Source organism: Podarcis liolepis (assembly GCF_965112155.1).
Source record: "Podarcis liolepis genome assembly, chromosome: 4".
In the NCBI taxonomy this organism is placed as follows: domain Eukaryota; kingdom Metazoa; phylum Chordata; class Lepidosauria; order Squamata; family Lacertidae; genus Podarcis; species Podarcis liolepis.
This window is the reverse complement of record NC_139558.1, coordinates 39,281,382-39,306,620: the sequence shown is the minus strand read 5'-3', so window position 1 is coordinate 39,306,620 and position 25,239 is coordinate 39,281,382. Positions and strand designations below refer to the sequence as shown.

Below are 25,239 nucleotides of genomic sequence, written 5' to 3'. Positions count from 1 at the left end.
ATAAAAGCTTAGTAAGCATTCAGTGTAGTAATCATTCACCAACAACTTCACCACCGTTCAAATCACTGAGCTGGTTCCATATTTCGGAAACACAACTATTTGCCACCTGTGCTCCTTCTCTCTTATTATTACAATTCCTATAATAAACCGAAATCCTGCTATTAATACAGTCGTACCTTGGTTTTTGAACAGCTTAGTTCTTGAACATTTTGGCTCCTGAACGTTTGGCAGCCAATCAAAAGCCACGTTTTGGTTTCCGAACATTTTGGAAGTTGAACGGACTTCCTTTGACTTCCAAGATACAACTGTACTTCTTATTTATATACACTATAGGTGACATCTAGTGATGTCTGCCTACTCGCACAATGAAAATTTGCCCCTGGCGTGCGATTTCTGCTCGCATCCGGGAGCAACTACAGAAACAAGCAAATTTTAAAATAGAAGTAGTGTTGGTCCAGGACTGGCAATTTTATTATTAGACTGGTATTCTTCACTAACTGACATGTAAAAACTAAACAAATATATATTGTGGGAAACCATTGTTCAGTTGATATCAGTCCTTTGCAGCATGTGTCAGCAAAGGGCATAACCTCATATGTGCCTACTGTGAAAGACAGCAGTGTTTGTTGTATGCAACCAACCATTTAAGAAGTCCTGGCTACAAAGTGGGGAGTTCAGGTTTTTGCATGTTTATTGCAGCCTAGTAGCAGCTGAAAATGCTCATCTCTGGAGAACACAGAGAGCTGTATTTCTGAAATAGCAGATCTTGTGGAATCATTGAGGCTCATATTTCTGAAGGCCACAGCTTTCAGTTACATCATCCTTCATATTAAATTAATATTAAAAAATCCTATCAATCCTGATTCACATATAGAATTGATCTCTGGTGCACATGTTAATCCTGGTGCTCGTATAGAATTTGTCTTTGAGTGAACTTCTTTGATTTAAGTGTTACTGATATCTGTGGGACTTAAAAGCACTTGCCTGAGGGCTGGATTGCAGCCATTTTCTTTTTCTAATTTCTGGTGAGGCTATTGTTTTTTAAAAACAATATTTTTCTCATTGGCTTAATTTTTATCTTTTATGAACTGAATATAAATAATCTTCCTTTTAATTTTATCCTAGACCCAGCAATTCTTCCATTATAAAGATACAGCTGCCATACTGTAAGCAGATGTGTTGCTTCCCTTTGATCTTAATTTTACAGATTCCTCTCCATTGCCAAGGCACAACAGCTGCATCTCTCATATATCACTTCATCCTATTCTCCATAAAGTCACAATAGGAAGCTAAATCCACCTTATTTACGTGCTACTATGAGGACAGAAACCTCTGGCTGTTTATACGAGTGATATTGAAGCCATTTTTTAAAAAAGCACACCAGCTCTTTGCAGATGAAATGAAAAGGCTACATTAACCGGAACACAATTTTTATTTTAAAACAGCTCCTTTTGCCATTTGGCTCAATACGAAAATAACAGCAGTGGCCACATTTGGGTATTCATCCCTGGCTTCACAAACCACGAAGAACCTGACTTGCACTAAGCCAGAGTTCCCAGTTTTATCCAAACCAGTTAAATCGGAACTTGGTTTTATTATCCTGGTTTGTTACTCAACATGAAGTATGACAATAGAGAGAGGGGCAAAGGAGGCGTGTGTGGCCATGATGCTCGTCTGTAGCTTCATAAAACATGGTTTATAAACTATGATTTACAAGCCATGAGTGATCATCTGGATGATACCATTAAGTATGGTGCATGCCAGACTGAAAATAACTCTTAGAATGACTTGGAATACTATATATTTCAAAAAGACACTTCCACGTATGAAATATATGAAAACCATAAATAAAACATGTGCAGTGCTTGGCTACGTTTCTCATACCCCAGCCCTACCACCCCATGTGAACATGTTAATCTGTGGCAGTTCCAAAATGCACATACACTGAGTGAATATTCAGCATATGCAACTATAACATGATGATTTGCATGGACAGCCTGGTATCAAATCCTCCTGTGTGTTTATCGTGCACATTAAGCTGCGCATTTCTTTGCCGACACCCCCACCCATCATCATTGACCTCTGCTAATGGGTGGGAAGAAACACCAGAGGGGCAACTTCAAAATGTGACTGCTATTTTCACATGTAGCTCTGCCCTAATTTCCTCCTTGCTTTTTAATCTGTTAGCCAGCTATCTGCCCCTCAAGGCTGGCAACAACAATCAGGGTGAATTCATTATTACATGGGAGTTCCTGAGGTGACTCACATCTCAGATATTCCCCGTATAATTTGCCAAAGGAATGGTAGAAAACTGAATGCTGCTAACAGTCTCCCTCCTTCTCATTGCGGAGCCTCATTTGTGATGGTGAGGGGGGCTGTTTTTAAACGTTTTAGGGTTTTATGAAAAGCATGTATTATTTAGCCAATAGAATGGAGTTGTTTCAGTCTGTTGCACAGCAACGTAATCAGAACACAGCTGTGGAAAAATCTGGAACAATTAGCGGAGAGGAGTGGAAGGGAATATATTTTCCTGTAGATGATTTAAATGCTTCCAATTCAGCCAATGTTTTCTAACACTGAATTAAACACACACACACACACACCATGAATGTTCTTACAGAATTTTGTCATTTCCTCCCACCACCCTTGATTATAGAGAACAAGAAAGACATTTCATGTATTTCTTCAACTCAGCTGTGCCCGTTCTAATGGAAATATATATTTAAATTGCTTCAGCCTAGACTCTGTATATAAGGTGTAGGTCAAAAACGGTTGTTTATTTTATGTCCAAATTCTGTAAACCCACAAAAACAAAGGAGGGCCGGTTATGTTCATCAAGCTGTCCTTCACTATGACAGCATCCCCAAGATAGGCAAATCTTCAGATCGGGATAATATTACCAGAGCCAGGCATGTTAGTGGCATTTAGAGGTACCTGGGGTTTCTCTTTCTTGTCCGTCAGCCAAATTAAAAATCCCAAAAGAGCAGTGGAATGTGAGAGACTGAAATAGAGATGGAAAAAGTTTAGAAAAATAGTATTTCATTACAAATAATGAAAATGGCAATACTTAAAAAGGCTCCAGCTTCTTCAACAAAGAGTTCTTTTAAGTTTCACGGCTAAGTATGTCTCCCTTCTGTTTTCCATGAAATGGGCTTAGAAAACTTCTTGTTTGTGGTTTAACAAAAATTAGAACTATGCTGGCCGGGTTCTACCCAATAGACTCCATTAAACAATAAGAAGCCTTTGTTCACTGCAATAAAAATAATGCACACTGTGTTTTCATTATGTGGCCCAGTGCCAGAGCTTTTACTTTTTCATTCACAAACTGAAATTTGGGAATAATTTAATAGAATCTGAAGCAAGTTTAGAAGCAGAAAAGAAAGCAGCCAGCAGGAAGGATTTGATGGTAATCCTGTTAATAGGTCATGTTGATCAGAACATAGACTAATAATCCCTTTTTATTATCTGATCATTGGCATGTATTATTTGAAATCCAGAATGTTGCTTTGGAGGTTGTTTTGGCACACACTGTACCAAAGCATGCGTGATGGATCTTTGTATAGTGTGACAAAGTAATCAACAGTGTGTTTTAATATTTAGGTTCACCTTAAAACTAAAAACAGAAATGCCAGAGTCTTGGTCTTTCAGCATCTAGAGTTTGAGAAACAGCATGTGCTTATAAGTGCAATACAAGACTCTTAAGAGAAAAGCAAAGGATGGGAGAAGATTGAATTTAAGTTAATAGAAAGTAACTGAAGGAGGATAAGAAATTATTAGAATTCATTCTCAGAATGAATAACCATTTCAGTTTATAGTTGCCTCAAGGTATCCCTGAACCAGTTTAATCATGGGTAATGGTAAAGTAAACAACCAGATAGCCACAAATTGAAGTGAACTATCATGACCCTTAGAGTCCAGCCACAACTAAGGTAACAGAGTCCCCTTCTGAAGAGCTAAACTAGGTTCCTAGCTCTGAGCCTGATGCTGGTGTTTAGGTAACCAGTGACTCCCAAGCTGGCATGCAGGAGCCCACCAAACTGGATGCCATAAGGTCAGGATCCATAGAACCAGAACCAGGGCCCATACAGGCACTTTCCCCTGAGGAAACCAAGCATCTTCCACAGTAACCTACCAATCCCAGTAGCTATGAAATGCTTATCTTTAGGCCTGTGGATTGGCCCTTTCAGAGATGCTAGTTTTTGAAAAAGGAGCTGAGCTTAGGAGAGGTGCTGACCATTCCAGCATGAGCAGCCACACCAGCAGAATACCATGGCCAATGGTATCAAAAACCATGGAGAGATCAAGCAGAATTAACAAGGACATACTCCCCCATCTCTCTTCCAACAGAGGGTGTCATACAGGGTGACCAAGGCAGTTTCTGTGCAAAAGAAAATGCATCTAAGCCCAGGTTGGACTGGATTTTGAAAATCAATTTCATTCACACAAGCCTGGATCGGGCCATGACCACCTGTTCAGGAACCTTTTCCAAAAAGAGTAGATTAGCACCCAGCCAGTAATTTCTTAGATTTTCTGAATCCAGAAAAGGTTTCTTAAGGAGTGATGCTGTTTCCTTGAACCCAACAGAGCCCACCCCCATTTCACAAGGAGACATTATTTACCTTCCTGACCCAGCCCAGGTATTTGAGTTTAAAAGCATAGGTACATAGAATGTTTGGTCAAATTAACAAATCTAATTTGTATATGAAGAGGTAAACAGAGCACTAATATTGCCTGTGCAATTTTAGCATAATCATATGGGGCTTCAAAACAGGGCTGATTAATTATTTTTTGTGATTTATTTTTTCTTGATGCATTTCTATTGTAATATGGAAAATCTATTATCCTTCTCATACTAACCATGTCATAAAATAAGAATGAAAACATCTGCATACAGATGTGTCTTTAACTCCTTCATTTCCCTTGTGTATTTAATATGAACAATTAGCAAACATTTGTCTTGCTTCTTTTCCTTTAGCCCTAAGCATAATTGAGGTTGTTGTTTTTTAAAATCTTTGGCAAGATAAGCAATAGAAAACGGCTTGAAGGAAATGGAGTTCATACCAATGTGGTGATAATTAGTGATCTCTTTACACAGTGCCTAAGCCCTTATGAGGGAGTTCAGAATGTTTATCTACCAAGCTAATGAGAGAAAGAGATAGCGTGTGGTGTTTTGCCAATTATTGTGGTGTGATTAATTATGTGGCATGTATTTCATTTGGTTTTAGTACAAGCAAGCCATTATGTGATTCTCATAAGAGACGTTTTATTACAAGTGTAGATATTGTATATAAGTTTGTAAATTCAGCTGGAACCAGAAATAGGTATTTACACACACACAAATAGACATATATCAGGAGAACCTCACATTCTGTGCAGTTCAGCAATTCATTTCTTTCTTATAGGTCAAGCAGCTGTGGGGAGGGCAGGCAGTTGAGAGCCAAGAAAATAACTGTTTAAACTCTTTTGTCCCTAGTCTTCTATTGAACCTCATGCAAAGGAGCCACAGGAGAGTTGCAATCCATAATGCCATTATTCATAAGTTTCCCATTTTCCATTAAGAATTTTAAGAGATCACACACAACAGCAGTTTGACAGCCACAGGCAAACCATGGTTTAGTGTTACGGGTGGAGCCTGTCCCAACAGCTTGGCTGTGGCTTTACTGCCAGCAAAACACAGCCTGAAGTCAGGTTTGTTGTTGGTTTGCAAAACTTGGTTTTCAAGGGAATGTACTAAAGCTAGCTACAACCTGAATGAGAAATTCAACAGTTGATGGTGGTAGGACTTGCTGTAGCACACGCCTACCAAATGCTGTCTCAGCAAGGGCATCTGGGTTGATTTTAGAAAGATACGTCTCAGCCATTGGTACCTATTTAGACAGTTGCTTGTGATTTGCCAAACATTTGGAGTAGATGACCCTTGGGGTCCCTTCTAACCCTTCGATTCTAAGATCTGCTAAGGATTCTATGTCCACCATAATACTTTCAGTTTATGCCCACATATTACTTTCCCTAGTTAAACAGAGATGATTATAAGAAGCAGCAAAATACATTCCCCTTGGAACAAGAATGAATGGTTTCTTTTGCCTTTGTCATGGTGTTGTTTGTGTGCTCCAGCTCCTTACTAATACTCTGGGAATCGTGCATTTCTTTATGCTTTTAGACATCTTTTTTTGCACCAGTTTTCCCCTGCACAAAGGAGTCACTCAAAGCACCTTACAAATAAAAAGGAAACAGAAAAGCAGCCGTAACCCAATAATTGAAACACAACAAAACTAGCAAGCCAGTCTTAGCAAACAAAGTTTAGATTTACAGAATAGTATCTATTCTCCTTTGTTTGTTTGTTCAAATTCATTATCTTCATTCAGAAAAAGGTTGGAGAAATTTGCCTAAAACTACACAATTCACTTAACAGCACATCAATGCCATCCTTATCTAGTATTTATGCTGGAGCAACCTTTGAGGTTATGTTTTGCAGCGGGTTAATGTTGCAAACAGTTAATATAAGACCTGCCTGAGATTGCCAGAGCCCTGAAAAAGGAACGCTTTGGTTGCACATTATGCAGCCAATTAGTAGACCATAGACCTCTACCTTTCCAGCCAAAGTGGTTTTTGAGATTTATCTGTGTAAATGTCAGAACTGGATCACATTTCCCATTACCTTTCCAAAATACTAAGGAATCACTGAGCAAAACACACACACACACACACACACACACACACACACTTACCTGTCAGAAGCTGAGCTGCTGTGCTATCACATGAAAATGTTTACAAACAGCCTTACTTCTCAGTGGGAAGTTGTCAGCTTGTCAGAATAGTTGACAAAGTACAGGTATTTTAAGATAGTGAAAAGTTAGTGTGGCATGGCGGAAAAAAAACATTAGATAGATTCTGCTGGCTAGATGGGGCAGCTGCAGATTAGGAGAGTTAGGCAGCATTCAAACAACACATTAGTCCATTATCCCAATGTTTCCTTGCATGATAATTTTTATGTGTGCTTTCACACAACGTAAAAGCCATTCCTGGAAAAGTAGCAACAGTTTTAACACCCATTAACTCATTTCTGCGTTACATGGTTCCAGGAAGAAGAAGAAATGTTTTCATCCCTGTTATCCAGGAAAACTGTGGGAGTTTTATGCCATAATTTCACCATGGTCTTCCTGGATGACACAATTTGATGAAATTTGGGACAGTGTTTCAACATGTGGTCCTTTCCTGCTGTTTTCTTGGGAGAACATAAGGGCACATGTGCATAAAGGGTGATGTCAGGAGCTGGAGTCAAGCGTAGGTCGGCAGTCAAAGAAAAACACGGTGCCAGTGAAGTTAACTCTTTATTCAAGAAACCAAACCAGCGCAGGCCCAGTGATCCTAGAAATGTCTCCCAGTAGGTCTTTCTCCAACAAGGCCGTTGCCAGGACTGAATGTCCCCATCATCTCCCCGCTTCATAAAGCTCCTATTCTCCAGGGTCTTTCCTAAGCAGTCACAAACTGCATCTGCACACAACTGTTCTGTCCTCTTCATCTCTGCATGATCTAGGAGTCCAGGAGGGAGGCGAGTTAGTCGCAGCAGGGGGGGGAAGACTCCCTAGCTTCTTCCGCAGCCTGCCTCATCTCTGTCTCCTGGTACCCCCTCCTCTCCTGTCTCTGAGTCTGGACTGCCCTCTGCCACAGCCTCTTCCTGCTCACCAAACCCTGTTAACATCGTCATCCCACCACCAGTCCCCTGGTTCTGAGCTTTCTTCCCCTGGGTGTGCCCTTGAGCGTTCCCCAGCTGGTGGCTTCCACCACTCCTCTGCACCCAACCAGTCCACAACAGGTGGTGACATGTTTGAGGATGTCCGCTGCTGTGTCACACCACACTAGCTAGCTAAAATCTTCCAGATGGAAGCCATATGAAGGAAATAATCTGTGACTCATTATCAGTTAACTGACAGGCCCTTCTTCCCATGGTGATTTGTGAGGTCATGGCGAGACACTATTAAGTCACTGCCATCATGTGAGTCACATCCACAAGTGGCATGCGTCAAGGTTAATGCAACTAGTGGCGCAGTTTCGTGCAGAGAGGATTATCGATTGATATTCCATTCTGTGTCCCTAATCCACCAGTTTCTACTGTAAAAACTTACATGTGTGTCTTTGCAGGTCACTACTAAGTAAATAATGTTATAATTCTTATTTTTGCTAATTTCAATGAGAACTAGTCGTTCAATTTATTACTTTGTGAAAATTAAAGTGTCTAAAACGTGACAAAAGTTCAGTGAAAATGGAACTTGGTTTTACATCATAGACTGATGCTTTTTTATTTTTTAAAAAAATAGGTGAATGCGTCCCGACAAGAAACTAAACTGATGGAGGAATGTGACCTGCTTATTGAAATAATCCAACAAAGGCGTCAGATTATTGGAACCAAAATCAAGGAAGGGAAGGTAAGAATTTTTACCTTGGAAGTCCTCAAATAGATTAACATTCTTGATAAATGCTTTATGCTTTGTGACTTCTCTGACTTCTTGTTTTTGTATTCTGCAAAATATACACAAGCCCTTGAAAACTCCTTGGCAGCTACTGCATTTCGTAGAAAGAAGTGCCTATGCTGTCACAACTCATTAAGCAAACGTTCAGTCACCATTTAAAATCTACTGGATGCTATAATGTTGATAGTATCTCGTGCAATTTTTATTTTGCTGTTATACTGTTTTACTGTTTTAAAAATGCATGCACAGTTTCCCACCCCCCACTCCAAGATGGCAGTAAATATATTTTTAGTTTACCAAAACTGCTAATACTGTAATGCTTTAGCAAATGCATTTTGTGTGCGAACTAAAATATGAAAGTCTTGTTGAAATTGCTAACCTGAGATATCATAATCTTCAGGAAAAAATTATTCTGTAGATAATGTCATTATTTATTAAATGTATGTATACAAATTAGCTTTGCTAACATGAACCTTAAAATCAAAACAAAAGGGAATTCATGGGGGAAGACCAGGAGAATCTGAGAACAGTAGTGGAAAATTGCAGGTTATATGTTACAGAAGGGAGAAGGCAATGAAATATTTTAACGCATTGCAAGGTAGAAGGAGTTCAAGTTAAATGCCATTCCTTAATCACTGTAGTACAGCTATTTCTGATGTCAGTCCATTGTGTGAAGTAAGTATCAGTTATTCACCCAAGCTTTAAATTGGTTACCTAGCTAACTGTGAAATCAGTTTGACCATGATTCCTGTTGCTTTTAAGTGCAAGCCATTCAATCTTTAAACTGCTAAAGTAGCTTGAAGAAGTCAAACATAAACTCTCCCTGTGTGGGAAAAGGCTTTGACAAGAAATAAAGTCAGGGGCAGGTTAAATGGTTCACTTAGCTGTCAAGATATTCCAATTAACTTAAAATAAAAAGCCCTGTAGGCAAGAGCTGACTCAAATATGCTTGAAGACCACCATTCCCCAAGTTGTTGTTTGACAGGCCCTGAACTTCTTTATGCTATTAGCAAAATACAGCTCCCTCCAAGATCGTATGTGACAACCTTCTGTATAATCTCCTTGGTTACATGATTGCAGTGGAAACCCACATTTTTGCACCAAAGTTCATGGCAAACTTTCCATTAAGTCAGGCAGGCCTGCTCAGACCCAAGGTTTGTGTTGAAGAGAAGGAAAAGGCTTATTAGTATTATTATTTACAGAAGTGATTCTTGTTCATTGCTTTATGCCATTGGGCTATGAAAGAAGTGCTTTAACAAGCCTGAGACGCTGCTTTCTCAAACAAGGCTTGTACTTATTCCCAAAGTCTCTTTTTCTGCTGACGGCAGAAGCACAGTTATTTTCCAAGGAAGGGCAGTGTGTCAGTACATTTTTTCCAGCAAATTAAGCAGGTGTTTCACCAGCTGGATTAGCAGTTTGACCACATGGTTAAGCAACCCAGCAGATTTGCCATACCCTGCCTCTAGGTTTTAGCCCTTCATGTGGTCCCACTGCAAGCTTAAAATGTAACGCAAGACATTTCTCTGGTAATGTGCTGAGAAGTAAAAAATGATAAGAATGTTTGCCCACAATGCTAAAAGAAAAAAGCCTGGTGCTCTTCCAATCTAAAAATGTAGCCTGGCATCTGCATTGTATGGATTTTGACATGCCACCTCACCAAGGCAATTGGGGGAGTTGAGGTACCCTTTTGTAAAGGGAGAAAGCTTTCTGCTGTGAGCTTGTATAGTTGTAATATTTTTAACATATAAGCTGTCCTGGGGTTATTTATGATGAAGTAAGTATAGAAGTTTATTGAATAAATGAAATGAGAATTTTTAGCATTGCCTTTGGTAAAGTTGAAACCTGCACAACTTTTCTTAGATAATTTCATAGAAGCTCAAATATATCCAGAAATGAGTATCAAAGGTCTGCATGGTTCAGCAAAGAACAGGAGGAAATGAGATATAGGCTTTATCAACTGTTTCCAGATATCTGCTGTTGAAGTTGCTTTTGCTTTGTGGGATTATTGCATTTCCACCCAGAACTGGGTCTGTTTATATTTTGTACCTGGGTAAAATACAGTTATTTTCCCCAAAATGCTAATAGCAATGTAGAATTTATCTGTGTGACTGTCACACGTACTCACTAGCAGTTAAGTGACTGCATTGCTTATCCCGTTTTTGGTATTAGAGTATTTTAAAAACAATCACCACTTTCTGTTTGGATACTCAAACCAATTAGGCTAATACTTAATGAGTTATCACCTCACAATACTTTAAAATGTTGATCCACCAAAATACAGATTTAAGGAACAAATGTAGTCTCTGCTGCTGACTAGAATATAAGTATAAAAACAGTTACTATTTAAAAATGTAAGGGTGTTTAAAAAAATAATCTACAGAACACTAGTGTTGTTGGCAAGAATAATCCTTTTAAATGTTTTTTTGTTACTTCATCACCTATAAGAGGGGAAGGTGTTTCCTGTGGCACAATCCAGGGTGAACTATAGATTCTTTAAGGCACCAATTCTAACATACGCACACACACACGGGACACTTCTGAGGAAACTTGTTCAGGATTCAGTGTAAACGGCAGTCCTCATTTTTCTAAAATGAAATAGAATTAAAGTGGTTTGGACTTAAAGCTTACTTTCAAAGAAATACTCTGATGGTGGACTGCGGACATAAATCTCATGTTTGTTGTGGCCTTAAAGTCAGGATACATAACTCTTATCTTAGTTAATTGTCTGCCAGCAGAGTCATGATATGCAATGTTTATTGCTTAATAAGTGCAACCCTGCAAGTATTTTTTATGTTATCTTTACTATAAAATTCCAAGCTTGCTGCCAGTCTACTTAATTATCAATTTCCTGTTTTTTAAACATGTAATCAGAGCTTAATGTGTTTCTTAGGTACAGAGTTATTAGATTTCCTTCCTCTTCCATTTCCATTTGGAATATCCAGCAATGTTGATGCTAATGACACTCTGCTGAGGGGGGCTTCCTGTGATCTGGGGCATTGCAGGGCAGTATCTTCTATCAGCTGTAGATAGCCAAGCTTTAAATTCACAACTTCAGATAGTTTCCACTTACATTTCAGTAAGTGCCTGCCTGCCCCTGCTGCAAAAGTTGTGTGCAGTATACACATTTTCCATTAAATCACAGACAAACATCACAGTGTTTTCTACTTAACTAAATTCAACCCAAGACAAAGCTGAAGAAATAGAAGCATCTGAGGCTTAACATTTATTTTATTGTCAGTTCACATGAATTACTCCTTTCAGTCAGGTTATATTCTTGGGTCACTTTTTTCCCCCTGTAAACAAGCTCAGGAATTTATAGCAATATGTAGCACACCTTGTAAGCTGCTTTGAAAACATCATTTTGGAGGAACTGGCCATCACAATAGACTTTTGTTATCTGAGAAGCAGAGACCGATGGGAAGTGACGTTTCCTGCCATTGGAAAAATCTGCCAGCTGTGCTTACTTTGGATCTCCCCAGTGAGGAGAATAAAGCTTTTACTTGGAACAATATAGGCTCAGAGAGAGCAGGTGTAAATGGTACTTTTGCTTCTTAGTTAAGCCACTCGCATTAGCACCCAATTTATGCCGTGGCCTTGAAGAATGGTAAAATTGTAGAAAAGCATGGTTTTTGAATTCATGCACCTGACTTTTTTTCTTCTCTCCCTTTTTGCAGGTGGTGAGACTGAGGAAACTCGCCCAGCAGATAGCTAATTGCAAGCAGTGCATTGAGCGCTCCACTTCTCTGATCTCACAAGCTGAGCAATCTCTGAAGGAGAATGATCACGCACGCTTCTTGCAGTCTGCTAAAAACATAACAGAAAGGTAGGGTCACAAGCACACAGGGACAACCTTCTGGGTCAGGCCAGACAGTGAAACATTCTGGTTCTAACAGATTCCAGTCAGGTGGTTCTGAAGATCTTATAAAGTACCGTATTTTTCGCCCTATAGACGCACTTTTCCCCCTCCAAAAATGAAGGGGAAATGTGTGTGCGTCCTATGGGGCGAATGCAGGCTTTCGCTGAAGCCTGGAGAGCGAGAGGGGTCGGTGCGCACCGACCCCTCTTGCTCTCCAGGCTTCAGGAAGCTATCCCCCCAGCCGCGCAAGCTCCCAGAGCGATGCCAAAGCTGCGCGCAGCTTCACCATCGCTCTGGGACCCGTTCTGGGGGCTGGGGTCGGGGGAAGCTCCGGCTTCCCCCACCCCCAGTCCCTCAAGCTCCGAGAGCGATGGCGAACGTGCGCGCACCTTTGCCATCGCTCTCCGACCCGTTCGGGGGGCTGGGGTCGGGGGAAGCTCCGGCTTCCCCCGCCCCCAGCCGCGCAAGGTCCCAGAGCGACCCCCAGGTCCCACCACCCCCAGCCCCTGCAAGCTCTGGGAGCAATGGCAAAGGTGCGCTCACCTTCGCCATCGCTCTCGGACCCTTTCTGGGGGCTGGGGGTGGGGGAAGCTTGGGCTTCCCCCACCCCCAGCCCCGCAAGCTCTGGGAGTGATGGTGAAGGTGCGCTCACCTTCGCCAGCGCTCTCCGACCTGCTCTGGGGGTGGGGGAAGTTCGGGCTTCCACCACCCCCAGCCCCTGCAAGCTCCAGGAGCAATGGCAAAGGTGCGTTCACCTTCGCCATCGCTCTCGGACCCTTTCTGGGGGCTGGGTGTTGGGGAATCTCGGGCTTCCCCCAGCCCCGCAAGCTCCGGGAGCCACTCTGGCTCCCATTCCGGGGGCTGGGGTCGGGGGAAGCTCGGGCTTCCCCCGCCCCAGCCCTGCGCTTGGGGGGGGAATAATTCCCCCCCCCCTTTATTTCCCCCCAAAAAATCTAGGTGCGTCCTATGGGCCGGTGCATCCTATAGGGCGAAAAATACGGTACAATGTGGCTAATCCTCCACTGTTGCTTGTCTCCAGTGGCCATTACAGTCATACCTTGGAAGTCAAATGGAATTCGTTCCGGAAGTCCATTCAACTTCCTAAAACGTTCAGAAACTAAAGTGTGGCTTCTGATTGCCTGCAGGAGCTTCCTGCAGCCAATTGGAAGCCACAGAAGCCTCGTCGGGTGTCTGGCTTCCAAAAAAAGTTCACAAACCGGAACAATCACTTCCAGGTTTGCAGCGTTCGGGAGCCAAAACGACTGAGTCCAAGGTGTTTGGGATCCAAGGTATGACTGTATTCAAAAACAAAATGCCAAACATTGTTGAGAAAACTGCTTCTGGAAATACATAGGAATCTGCAAGGCTGTAGATGCTTCCACATATTTAATAGAATGGCAGGACTGATGTTAAAAATATTGCCCTCCAAGTGTTGCTGAACTACAACTCCCATCATCCCTGACTGTTAGCTATAGATGTTTCTCAACCCTATCATAGAAGAGGGTTTGACAAAACATAAAAATGTTATACTATCATTTGGAGAAGCTATATCTAATAAGCAGAAAACAAAATACTACTTACATTTCACATCCTGTTTTAACTGGGCAAAAGCTTCATTTCAAACTCCAGGTTGTTTAAGGATCCCAAATTTCCTGCAGCTATTTGAATTGGGTTTCTTTCTTTCGCATCATGGTAACTACATTTCTGCTTTAAAATATAGAAAATAGCAATATGCTGTTGTGTAGATAAGGTACAGAAAAGAACAGAACAGCCCCTGAAAATGCATTGCTAAGAATGTGCACAGCGAAAACCTTGTATTACTTCTGTGTTTTCATTTGGGTCAACCATTTCCTCCAATGGAATCTTTCCTCCCAATATGGAGGACACCGTATTTTTTGCCCTATAGGATGCACTTTTCCCCCTCCAAAAATGAAGGGGAAATCTGGGTGCGTCCTATGGGGTGAATGCAGGCTTTCGCTGAAGCCTGGAGAGCGAGAGGGGTTGGTGCGCACCGACCCCTCTCGCTCTCCAGGCTTCAGGAAGCTCTGCGCAACCCTCGGGAGACCGGCTCCGAGGGTTGCGCAGAGCTGCCTGCAGTCCCCGGCTCAGCGCAGCTCTGCGCGGCCATCGGGAGCGGGGCGCTAAGTCCCGCCCCGCCCCGCTCCAGATGGTGGCGCAGAGCTGCCTGCCGTCCCGGGATCAGCGCAGCTCTGCGCGGGCACCGGGAGCCGGGGACGAAGCCCCGCCCCGCCCCGCTCCCGATGGCGGCGCAGAGCTGCCTGCCATCCCGGGATCAGCGCAGCTCTGCGCGGCCACCGGGAGCCGGGGGCGAAGCCCCGCCCCGCTCCCGATGGCGGCGCAGAGCTGCCTGCAGTCCCGGGACTGCAGGCACATCTGCGCCGCCATCCGGAGCGGGGCGCTAAGTCCCGCCCTGCTCCAGATGGCGGCGCAGAGCTGCCTGCCGTCCCGGGATCAGCGCAGCTCTGCGTGGCCACCGGGAGCGGGGAGCGAAGTCCCACCCCACTCCGGATGGTGGCACAGAGCTGCCTGCAGTCCCGGGATCAGCGCAGCTCTGTGCGGCCATCGGGAGCGGGGCGCTAAGTCCCGCCCCGCTCCGGATGGCGGCGCAGAGCTGCCTGCAGTTCCGGGATCAGCGCAGCTCTGCGTGGCCACTGGGAGCGGGAAGGGAAGTCCCACCCCGCTCCGGATGGCGGCACAGAGCTGCCTGCAGTCCTGGGATCAGCGCACTTCTCCCCATCGCCAGCCCCACAAGCTCGGGGGACAGCGGGGAGGCAGAGCGTGCCTTCCCACTGTTCCCTGACCTGGTTCTTCCAGCCCCGCACCTGGGGGGGAAATAAATTTGTTTTCTTTATTTCCCCCCAAAAAAACTAGGTGCGTCCTATGGGCCGGAGCTTCCTATGGGGTGCAAAATACGGTATATTTTTGTCAGGATTAAACTCCCTTTCCATACCTGTTTTGATCCCAGTAATGGGGTCCCACTCCCCTGGCTGTTAAAAAACAAAAAACAAAACTGTGCATGTTAAATGCAAATACACAATTAATGTCAAATCTAGTTTGATGCACAAGCTTAGGTCCCAGAAGCTGTGTGCTATGCAAGGGCCAATTTTGGATTTTTTTAAAAAATAAGGATGGAAGGCTCTATTAGTTAACCTCAGGAGCATTTGTAACCAAGTTGTGCTTCCACATACATGGGGGTCAAGACATTCAAAATGGTTTCTGCTTGGAAAGTATTGCAAGCACCATAGAAATCTTATTAGTAGTTGCACCCAACCGTGTACAGACAATATTTAATAAAAAAATATACTTCTGCTTCAAAGCCATTTTGGCAAGTAAGTGTTATATAAATGAATTAATCATAATTATAAGGCAGTAGCTACATGCACTCCTCAGGATGATTGTGTAGGAGCTACCAGCATGATGTCTGCTTTATTTAGACAGCATGTTTGCCTTACATGTCTTTTTTTAGAGCTAGGGAAATAACTGAACATGGTTTGGAATAAGTGGCTATTTTTCAGCATTCATCTGAACCAGAAGAAGTTACCCAATTCATGAAAATGCATAATTCATACTAAATTTTTGATGTCATAAACTGAGATTGAAGTCATTACCATGAGTTTTGAACTTGAATTTTCAGTACTAGGTGGAGAATTAAATCTTTCATTTTGGGAAATCGGACCACTGGAGCAATCAAAACATTTTGCTTTAGTATATATTATGAGTGCAATTGATTGAAAGTCTGTAGCTGCTTCCAAACAGGCAAGATTGGCTTACTCCCCACCGTACAAGAAGGAAGCTTATTCTCTATGCCTGAGTGAATGTGAATTTTCTTTTGAATCTTCTCAAAACACAATAATCCACTTACAGTTCTGGTATGCGTTGTCGTGTCTTTGAGATCCCCGACTGAAAACTTCATTGCATTATAAGCTTTCTTACAGCGTTGAGACTTGTCCAAAACTAAATACAAGCTACAAAACAAACAAACCTATACAGCTTCCCACCCCCACTGACACTAATGAAATATTATGGCTTTAGCTTCACTCAGCAGATTGCAGAGTTAAAATGGTGTGGCTGCTATAAGCTGGAGAAGTGTTCTATACCTCTCTTTATAGAAAGAAAATGTGTGAACACCTGGAATAGCATGCTAGTTAGTGGAGCTGTGTTAAGAAACAGTGCAAAAGAACACCTGCCAAAATCATTTTCTACAAGAAATAAATACTGCATGCTTCTGCAGGGTTTCTTGAATGGTATGAAATAAAACCCTCATTCTGATGTTTCTTTCCAGCACGTTTAATGCTTAAGCTGAATACCAGTCAACTTTTCAGCAGGATAAATAAGCCCCATTCAGTTTACTGTGTTGCAAAAAAGATATTGTGATGACCAAAAACGGGGCCATTGTTCACCTCATTCGCCCCAGTCTTAACTTGAGATGCCCTTCTTTTTTTTAACAAAAGCAACAGAAGTATGACATTACTTTGAGTAGTTTTGATGCTTGGCAATATGACCCCTGCAGTGAATCTTAGAGCAACTACAGGTTTGTTTGAGCTGAAAGACTATTTCTTCCCCGTGTCTTCTTTCTAAAATAAGATAAGCTGGGGCTCAAGACTTTCTAAATTTGCCTTTTTCCATTACTAGCAGCAGGGTGTGCTGCCGCCCCCATCACATTGGCTAATAGGGACTGTAGAGTACTGCTTTGCCTGCAGGAGGCCTCAAGTCAAGTCCCTGGCATCTCCAGTTAAAAAGAGTAGGTAACAGTTGGTGTTACCAAGACCTGAAGAGCTACTGCCAACCAGAGTAGGAAACACTGCACTAGATAGTTTGTCTGACCTAGTATAATATGGACTTTTTCTGTGTTCCAATGGCCATGGGAATGTTTATTGCTATTTGGTGCAGTAGAAACGGCATTCAGCACACTTACCTCCCCTCCCCACTTGTGTTATGTATGTTATGTACCCTAGACATCAAAATAATTTCCCAGCCTGAACCCAGGCTCTAAATAAGCCCTGTTTCTTCCACTGCAGAGTCGCCATGGCAACAGCATCTTCCCAGGTTCTAATTCCTGAAATTAATCTCAATGACACTTTTGACACCTTTGCGCTAGATTTTACCAGAGAGAAGAAACTACTGGAATGCCTTGATTATCTTACAGGTAAGATTCTAGAATGTATAGTGTAGGTCTGTGCATGTGTATGCATAGATCGATTTGATCGATCGATCGATATCTCTCTGTCTATTTGATTAACCCACCCAATGCCCAAGCCAAAAATCCATTTACATCTCTAATCAATAAAGTTGTGGCTATTTCTAACCAAGATCATTGTTTTTTCATCGCATCTTACATTTAGCCACTGCCTGGGGGCGGGGGGGGGCAACTGGGCCCACAACATATCTAGCCATTTATTTATTTCCCTGTGAGTCCCTCCCCCTTTCCCCCCCAGAAAAAAGCACTGCGCATAGCTGACAACTTTTTGAACATAATGCGAGACTGTAGAGAAGAAGTGAATGTGACAAATGGGATGAATAATTGGAATGAAGGGGGGCAGTTATATGACGAATGTTAACAGTTGCTTTTAATTTTTCACAGCTCCAAATCCCCCAACCATTAGAGAAGAGCTTTGTACAGCTTCTTATGACACAATCACAGTCCACTGGACGTCAGATGATGAATTCAGTGTGGTCTCCTATGAGTTGCAGTATACTATTTTCACTGGGCAAGCTAATGTAGTTAGTAAGTACGAATCATTTTATATCTCGTGTTTGATTTTGATTTCCAACAAATCACAAGCAAGTCCCACCTTGGTAGCTCAGTCGATAGAGCAGGAGGCTCTTAATCTCAGGGTTGTGGGTTCGAGTCCCACGTTGGGCAAAAAATTCCTGCACTGCAGGGGGTTGGACTAGATGATCCACAGGGTCCCTTCCAACTCTACAATTCTATGTCTATGTACCAAGTCAAATAGAAAACAGAAAGACCCTAAAACCATTACTCAATTTATGTCAATGCTTCATGTTTTGCCTGTAATGTATACAGTAATGTATACAGGACAGTGGCGATACTCTCATCAGTGTGTTAACAATACATCAACTATAGATACAGCAATAGAAATAAATCTAATGGGTGAAATCCAAAGCTTTTTTTCCATTTTTGGGGTGGCTTTTGATCTAGCAGAGTCATCTACTAACATAAGGAAATGGGAGGAGATTTACTCTGCAGTGGTCTAGAATGATCCCTCAACCCTCTGAAATAGTTTTAGGGCAGGCATGTCCAATGTCCGTTTCGGGAGCTGGTCGGTTTAATCTGGCCCTTGTGGCAGTTTATATCCTGGGGTTAAATCCTAAAATAAGCTCAACAACTTTGGGGTAAAATCCTTCACTTCATCAAATCTGGCTCTCTTCGGAAAAAAAAGTTTGACCACTGGTTTTAGGGGGACATTGGTGGTTGCAGGAAGAATGGGGAATTGAAGAAAGCTGCTTTTCCTTCTCTTACATTAATGGATGCCTCTGTGGATAAAAAACCATTCTGTAGGTGAACAACATCATTAGATTTTACGCAGAGAGGTGTTCTGTTTCCTTTTTTGTTTTTTTAAATCAATCTCATTTCCATAATGGACCTGTTTATTTTATCACAAAGTTTAACTTGCTAGCCCTTACTCATTAACATCATGCATCTGTCAAATATCATTATGTCAGTGATAAACCTATACAGTTTCTATTAGTTTATGTTATTTAAATTATTGCTTTTTCTGAAGTATTTAGTGATGACAGAGCATTACTTAATCCTGAAGGTGAAAAGGTTTGGGTTATGGAGTTTGTGTATATATTTTACAAGCCATGTATTTTTTCCTCTGAATTATTTTTCTTCTCCAAATATTAAACGGGGGGGGGGGGGTTGTTCTTGTTAGTAGTAAGATGTGGTGATTTTTATTTAATTGTTACTGTCTGTTTGTGTATTTTGCTATTTATTTGTGTTTATGTGGCATGCTTTTATTTTTGTATGCAACCTTAGACATTTTTAACTTTTTAAAAAAGCAGCTGGTCCATTTTATAAATAAAGCTGTTCCTAGAGATTCTTTGTTGAAATATAGGATTGCACAGTCATGCTATTTATGCTAGTTTGGACTGAACGTCAGGAGTGGAGTAGACTTCTGCATGCATTCTGATCTAGGTTCTAACATTGATGACCATTTGCTATTTATTGTATCTCCAAACTTGAAGTAAACTCTCTATTTACTGATGGAAAGGCATTGGCTGAACCAGTCAACAGGTGTTTTAGTTTCATGTTTCAAAACTTAAGACACCTCAGTAAATATAGTGGTGTGATTTGAATTGCGAATTCTAAAATATTGAAAGCATATGTCTAAAAGCTTTCATGAATTTTCCAGATAGCACTTAATTTACATCAATGATGTCTAAATGTTTAATGGAGTTGCGCAGGAAAAAATATATATGGAAATCTTCCTTAGGCACTTGAAGTCTGCAGATAGCCTGACTGCAGATAATCTTAAGAGTTCTGCAAAAGAATTAGAGCAAAATAGATGAAGTGAAGAAGACACGGAAAGGGCTAGATGTTTCTTTGGTTAATCACTGACAAGAAGAGAGAGCTAAGTGATAAGAAGCTGCGCTTCATTCTGTCTGACCCATTTCTATGCATGGTACTACGCTGACGGAAGGCAAACTGGAGGATGGCGGGAAAGACATTAGGTCAGCTGAAAAGCACTAGGGTAGGACTTTAGAACAAAGCTTCTGCATTGTGAGAAAGCTAGTGAAGGATGCTAGTCTCATCTTTATGAAATGTAGCTTAATAATGACTCAGTATCTTGTCTTAAAGGGGTTGGGAGGCCAAATATCTATTGTATGTCATGGTTTGACTAACCCAGCAGTTATACCAAAATGTGGGGTTGTTAATTGCTGCTTATTGCCTGTGTGGCATATACTAGTCAGAGTGTCAAACTAGGACCAGGGAGATTCAAAAATTCCCATGTGCAAGGTTCTTAGATGGCGGTGTGGTGTTTGGTGAGTTTTCCAGTTTCCCTCACACTCTTGTGCTTCTAGAAAGATTCCTCTTCTGAGCAGGAATCAGACTTGTGTGTCTCTGGAATGTATTTACTTTCCCGACTGGCTTCTTTTTCATGCTGTTTTCAAACTTTTGCTCTAGCCTGGGAAAACAAAACTGGCCTATGGAGAGGAAAAACCTTTTCCTGTGTGGATGCTTGTTGCACCAATATTATTACTGTAACTGAAACAAGTTAAAATTTCCTTCTTACATTTTTGCAACATTGTGGTCTTGCAGTATATAAACCAGGAGTTTATTATTGTTTCTCTTTTTTGAAAGTGACTAAAATTTGCTAGTAGTCACAGATGATCTGCAGCCAGGGAGTGCATGGCTCATGCTTGAGAGGGTCATCATCTTTGAAGAGGAAGAAGATAGCATAGCAGACCATGTGCAACTGCCATGGATTCATTCCCTAGTGACACCATAAATGTATCATTCTTGATATATGGCCGCACATTCAACTTAGCTTGCTCACTGCTCCGGAATTTGCTCTGTAGAACTGAATAGTATTTAGATGTGAAATGTATTTAGTTGTGTGTGATTATTTTTTAAAGGGATCACTTCAGAGGCTTAATTTCTTTGGGGGTGGGCTGTAATGCAGAGATGGATTCAGATAAACAAGGGGTGAAATTTGTTGTCAAAATGGGATTATATCTAGGCAGGCTTTTAGCGTGCCTCTTGCCATAATTTAAGAAAGGAAGAGCTTCACTGTTTGTTGAAAGCATAGATTCCACTGCGATGGGAATATTTCTGTGATTATGAACTCATCATATGATAAGGTGCCATAGGTTCTGAATTTCCTGGACATAGCCAGCTCATCAACATTTGTGTCCGGATTTTCACATTTTGAAATATGGCAAACCCTATCATATGAAGAAATATCTTTGGTACTGTGGATTGTATCCAGTTCTAACCCTACTCAGAATAGATCTATTGACATTAATGGTCATGGCTATCCTAGGTTCAGTAACAGTGTATTTGAATAGGACTTAGTTGGGTACAACCCGTTTGTTCTACAGAATTAACAACAGATTGAAGGCATATTTACTCACAATTATTTCCCAACACTAAAAATGCCATAGGGTATGAAAAAGTGTGGCCTTAAGCACATGCGGCCAGCACATACATCTATTTTAAGCAGTGGCTCTGTGTCCATGCAGAAGTCTAGTCACGTGAACCATTGCTGATGTACAAATTTATTTTGTAGACAGAATTGTATGGCTGTAATTTCCCACTCCCACAATGAAGGCTCCCCTTTGTTAGCTACAGCATGCGAAAGAACTTAATACATTCATGGCGCTCCATTTCCTATAGTTGATAATAGAAAGTATTTGGAGAAGTTATTGGGTCAGTTATGTGGGGGGGGGGGTCCCCCTCTTCCTAAATGAACATTCCATACAATGATGCATGGGGATTAAATTGTACCAGACCAGAAAATCTGCATGGGTTCTGCAAAAAAAAAATAATCCTTGAAGAGCTTTCCTGAAAATCTCATATTGATTTTCCATTGACATTTAGTTTATAGTATTTCCCCTGTGAGAAACATTCACAAATCATTGATTGGTTGGTGTGTGTTCAAAAACTCATGAACTCCTTGCCCAAACTGATATTAAAATAAATAAGTGTAAAAGACATTTCAATTAAGTTCCTTTTGAAATAGCTTTGAAAACAATTACTTGTCTTCTGAATGCTTTGGAATCAAAGTTACGTAAGTAATACTTCATTTAGCAAGTAGCTGTGCATGATGTACTAAAGGTTACAAAAAGCAGAGCAGAAGAGAGGACTGCACTGAGCATATGCTATCATCACGTTTTTTGAAACTGTGCCTACGAGGGTTTTTATTTATAAAGAAAACAATCTTCTGCCATGTAGCCACTACACTGGTAAATTAAGAAACAGCCAGCTTTTGGAAATCCTGAAATAAGACTTTGTTGAAGACTTCCACTGATCTTATGGATGCTGCAGTTTGATTTCCAATCCCCGCTTGGGTAGACAATTATCCTAAATCCTTCTTATGTTCATTTATTTTCTTTTAATTAAAAAAAAATTGGTGGCTAGATGCAGAAATGGTTATGCGGGCAAGGGAGACACTGGTGTCAGAATGCAGAAATTATTTTGCAAGTTAGCTGGGGATTTAAGAATCATAATGGAATGGGCATTCGGATGTGCATTCAAGGTAGTGCATTCAAATTTACTTCCCATTCATAGGTAGTGGTTTAAAAAACCCAAAACACCCAGGAACCTACCTGTACATTAGGGTCAGCCTCTGGCTCCCTGCTTTTTATCATCAAAGACCTTATTTTTAATAAATGCATTAAAATACCCCCTTGACAATTTTCAAAACGTATCTGCGTTCAGCAGATTTATTTTTTCCTAACCTAGTGTGAGACCTGAGGGGAAAGCTTCATATATGTCTGTCTCCTTCTCTTGATACACTTTTTCCACTTCCATAAATGAGATTTGTATTTTAAGTGCCAGAAATGATCAGGAGATTATATAGTCTTCCTGTGACTTTTGCACTGTGGGTGTTGTTCATTGTCTTGCTGAAACATTCCATTGTCCAGCAATAGGGGGATTTGCAGTGAGAATATTTTTTCCCCCATCTGCTTTTTGAACTTCAATAGCAACAAATCCTGGAGAAGATGTTTTATGAATGATTTACCTCCAGATTGTAAAATGAAAAAAGAAAGAAATCCTTCTTCTCTTCCTGCCTCCAGTATCTCACAAATCCCGCATGATAACCTTGTTACAGTCAACGCACTATTCCAGTCTCTAATTTCCATTCCATTCATTTTCTAAAATGTGGCTTTAAAAACGCATTATTGTACCACATGTGGGAACTTGCTCTCCTTGTTTTAAAGCCCTGCTTTTTGAAATCAGAAACCTGAATTGACGGGCAACAGTAGTACTTCACAGCTGCTACTTCTGCTCATATGCCTATGGCTCATAAAACTGGAAGGAGTCTAAATTTTTGTCTAGTTCAATGTCACAGCAGTAGCACAAGCCTGAACTGTATCCTACAGACGCTCATCTAGGGAACGAGAATGGAAATACAATTCTAGCCCTGTTCAGCCTATGCCACTGGGTTAGGGAATTTATGAGCTGCTAATTTTAATTTAACTGAACAGAATTGAGGACACATCCCTGCCCTCCAAGACAGTCTCAAAAATGTGTTGGGCTAAGCCACAAAATATGTATAGAAACCAGTGGCGTAGCGTGGGGGGTGCAGGGGGGGGCCGGCCGCACCGGGCGCAACATCTGGGGGTTAGGGTTAGGGGGCGCAAATCCACGGGTTAGGGGGCGCAAATTACTTGCCTTGCTGACAACCCACGCTACGCCACTGATAGAAACTAGACCAGGACATCCTCAAATGTCATCTATATTGACTCAGGAGCTATAACTGTTTCCAGAGAACCCTTCTGCACTGAGCTACTTTTTTTGCGTGTAAGGTGATTTTTTTTTTTTAAAAAATTCATTTTCTAATGTATATAAAACATAGAGAACAATTATAACAACAAGATGGGAATTAAAGGATGAAAAGCTAAACTATAACATAAGAACATAAAATGTATGAGTTACAATAACAGAGTCCAAGTAAAGACTATCAACTTTACCCGATCAAAAGGTTGTTTGGGCAAGGGGACAGGATTGGCAAATAGGAGACAATTCACCATGGCCCTCTCAGTTATGAAAGCTACACTACACTCCCATTTAAAATGCCAGTTTAAAATGTGTGGGTCATTTCCAGTTGGCCACTCTGAACAAGTATTTGCGGTTTGAAATCCTTTAAGAAATAAAGCGTGAATCTGTCCTCGGTGAGTGGACAATACAGTTGGCCTCGTTCTTGCTATTTAGAGAAGCAAGGAGCTTATTTACTTTTGGATTCTTCAGTGACATTTTTCAGGCTCACCTCATTGTTCAGGTGCATGCCAGAAATTCCTCCATGGATTGGACTAATGGTTTTGATTTTAAATTGCAGGTCTGTGTAATTCGGCCGACAGCTGGATGATTGTTCCTAATATCAAGCAAAACCACTACACGGTGCATGGCCTGCAGAGTGGCACCAAGTACATATTTGTTGTGAAGGCCATTAATCAGGCTGGCAGCCGAAACAGTGAGCCAGGAAAGCTGAAGACAAACAGTGAGTAATGTTGCATCCACCCCTCTGTGCACTTTGTTTCCCCCTCATCTCAGGTCCACTCAGCCTGACACTTCAGAAAGATACAGAAGACCTCATATTTTTAGCACTTTCCTCAATTGTGGGCCATTTGTTTCACTCGGCAGTCATGGCTGCTAATGTCCTTCAGCCTCTGCATTCATTTATGGAAACTAATTTAGGCTGCCCTCCTCCTATAAAGCCCCAATTTACTCTGTAGAACTTACTTTTGAGTAGACATGCATGTCCCTGCCCATCACACTTCACGGTCTGTGTGGAGGAATGAAGAGGGCTTCAGATGTCAATCAAAGTCTTCAAGGAGGCTTATCCAGAATAAGTCAGCCCTGGAGGCATGAAAAAGAATAGTTACTTCCTTGTGAATAGCAGACAGTTTCAAACGCTCCACTTTAGTGTCCCAAGAACCAGAGCAAGGATGGGGGCCGTGCAGATGCAACATGGCAGGCATGATTAAGAATGCGTAGCCACCAGGGGCAAAGAAAATCCTGTTTCTTCTGCAGCACTGGCCCTAAGCATAGTCCTTGGTTTTACACTCAAAAAGGAGCAATAGCAGTCATTCATTTAAACACAAGGACCATCACTCACAGATCGCCAGCAGCTAAATTTAATCTTGTGCAACAAACAGGCTTCAGGATGCAGCACTCATTCAGTCTTTTATCTTGTTCCAAAT

General features: G+C 41.6%; 1 protein-coding gene and 1 long non-coding RNA gene across 6 annotated transcripts in view; one reads left to right on the top strand and one right to left on the bottom strand.

Moving 5' to 3' along the window:
• MID1 (midline 1) overlaps positions 1 to 25,239 on the top strand; it is a 261,929-nt gene that overhangs the window by 234,195 nt on the left and 2,495 nt on the right. For all 5 annotated transcript variants that reach the window (XM_083501935.1, XM_083501936.1, XM_083501934.1 and 2 more), the window contains 5 exons: positions 8,319 to 8,426; positions 12,146 to 12,294; positions 17,367 to 17,494; positions 17,930 to 18,073; positions 24,375 to 24,536. In XM_083501935.1, the coding sequence (XP_083358061.1) occupies positions 8,319 to 8,426; positions 12,146 to 12,294; positions 17,367 to 17,494; positions 17,930 to 18,073; positions 24,375 to 24,536 (691 nt within the window). The remainder of the gene's footprint in view (positions 1 to 8,318; positions 8,427 to 12,145; positions 12,295 to 17,366; positions 17,495 to 17,929; positions 18,074 to 24,374; positions 24,537 to 25,239) is intronic.
• LOC310706416 lies at positions 6,922 to 25,235 on the bottom strand. Its single transcript, XR_014525857.1, has 3 exons — positions 24,779 to 25,235; positions 13,909 to 14,034; positions 6,922 to 7,533 (listed from the first exon to the last, which is right to left on the bottom strand). It is a non-coding gene; the product is annotated as an uncharacterized lncRNA (long non-coding RNA).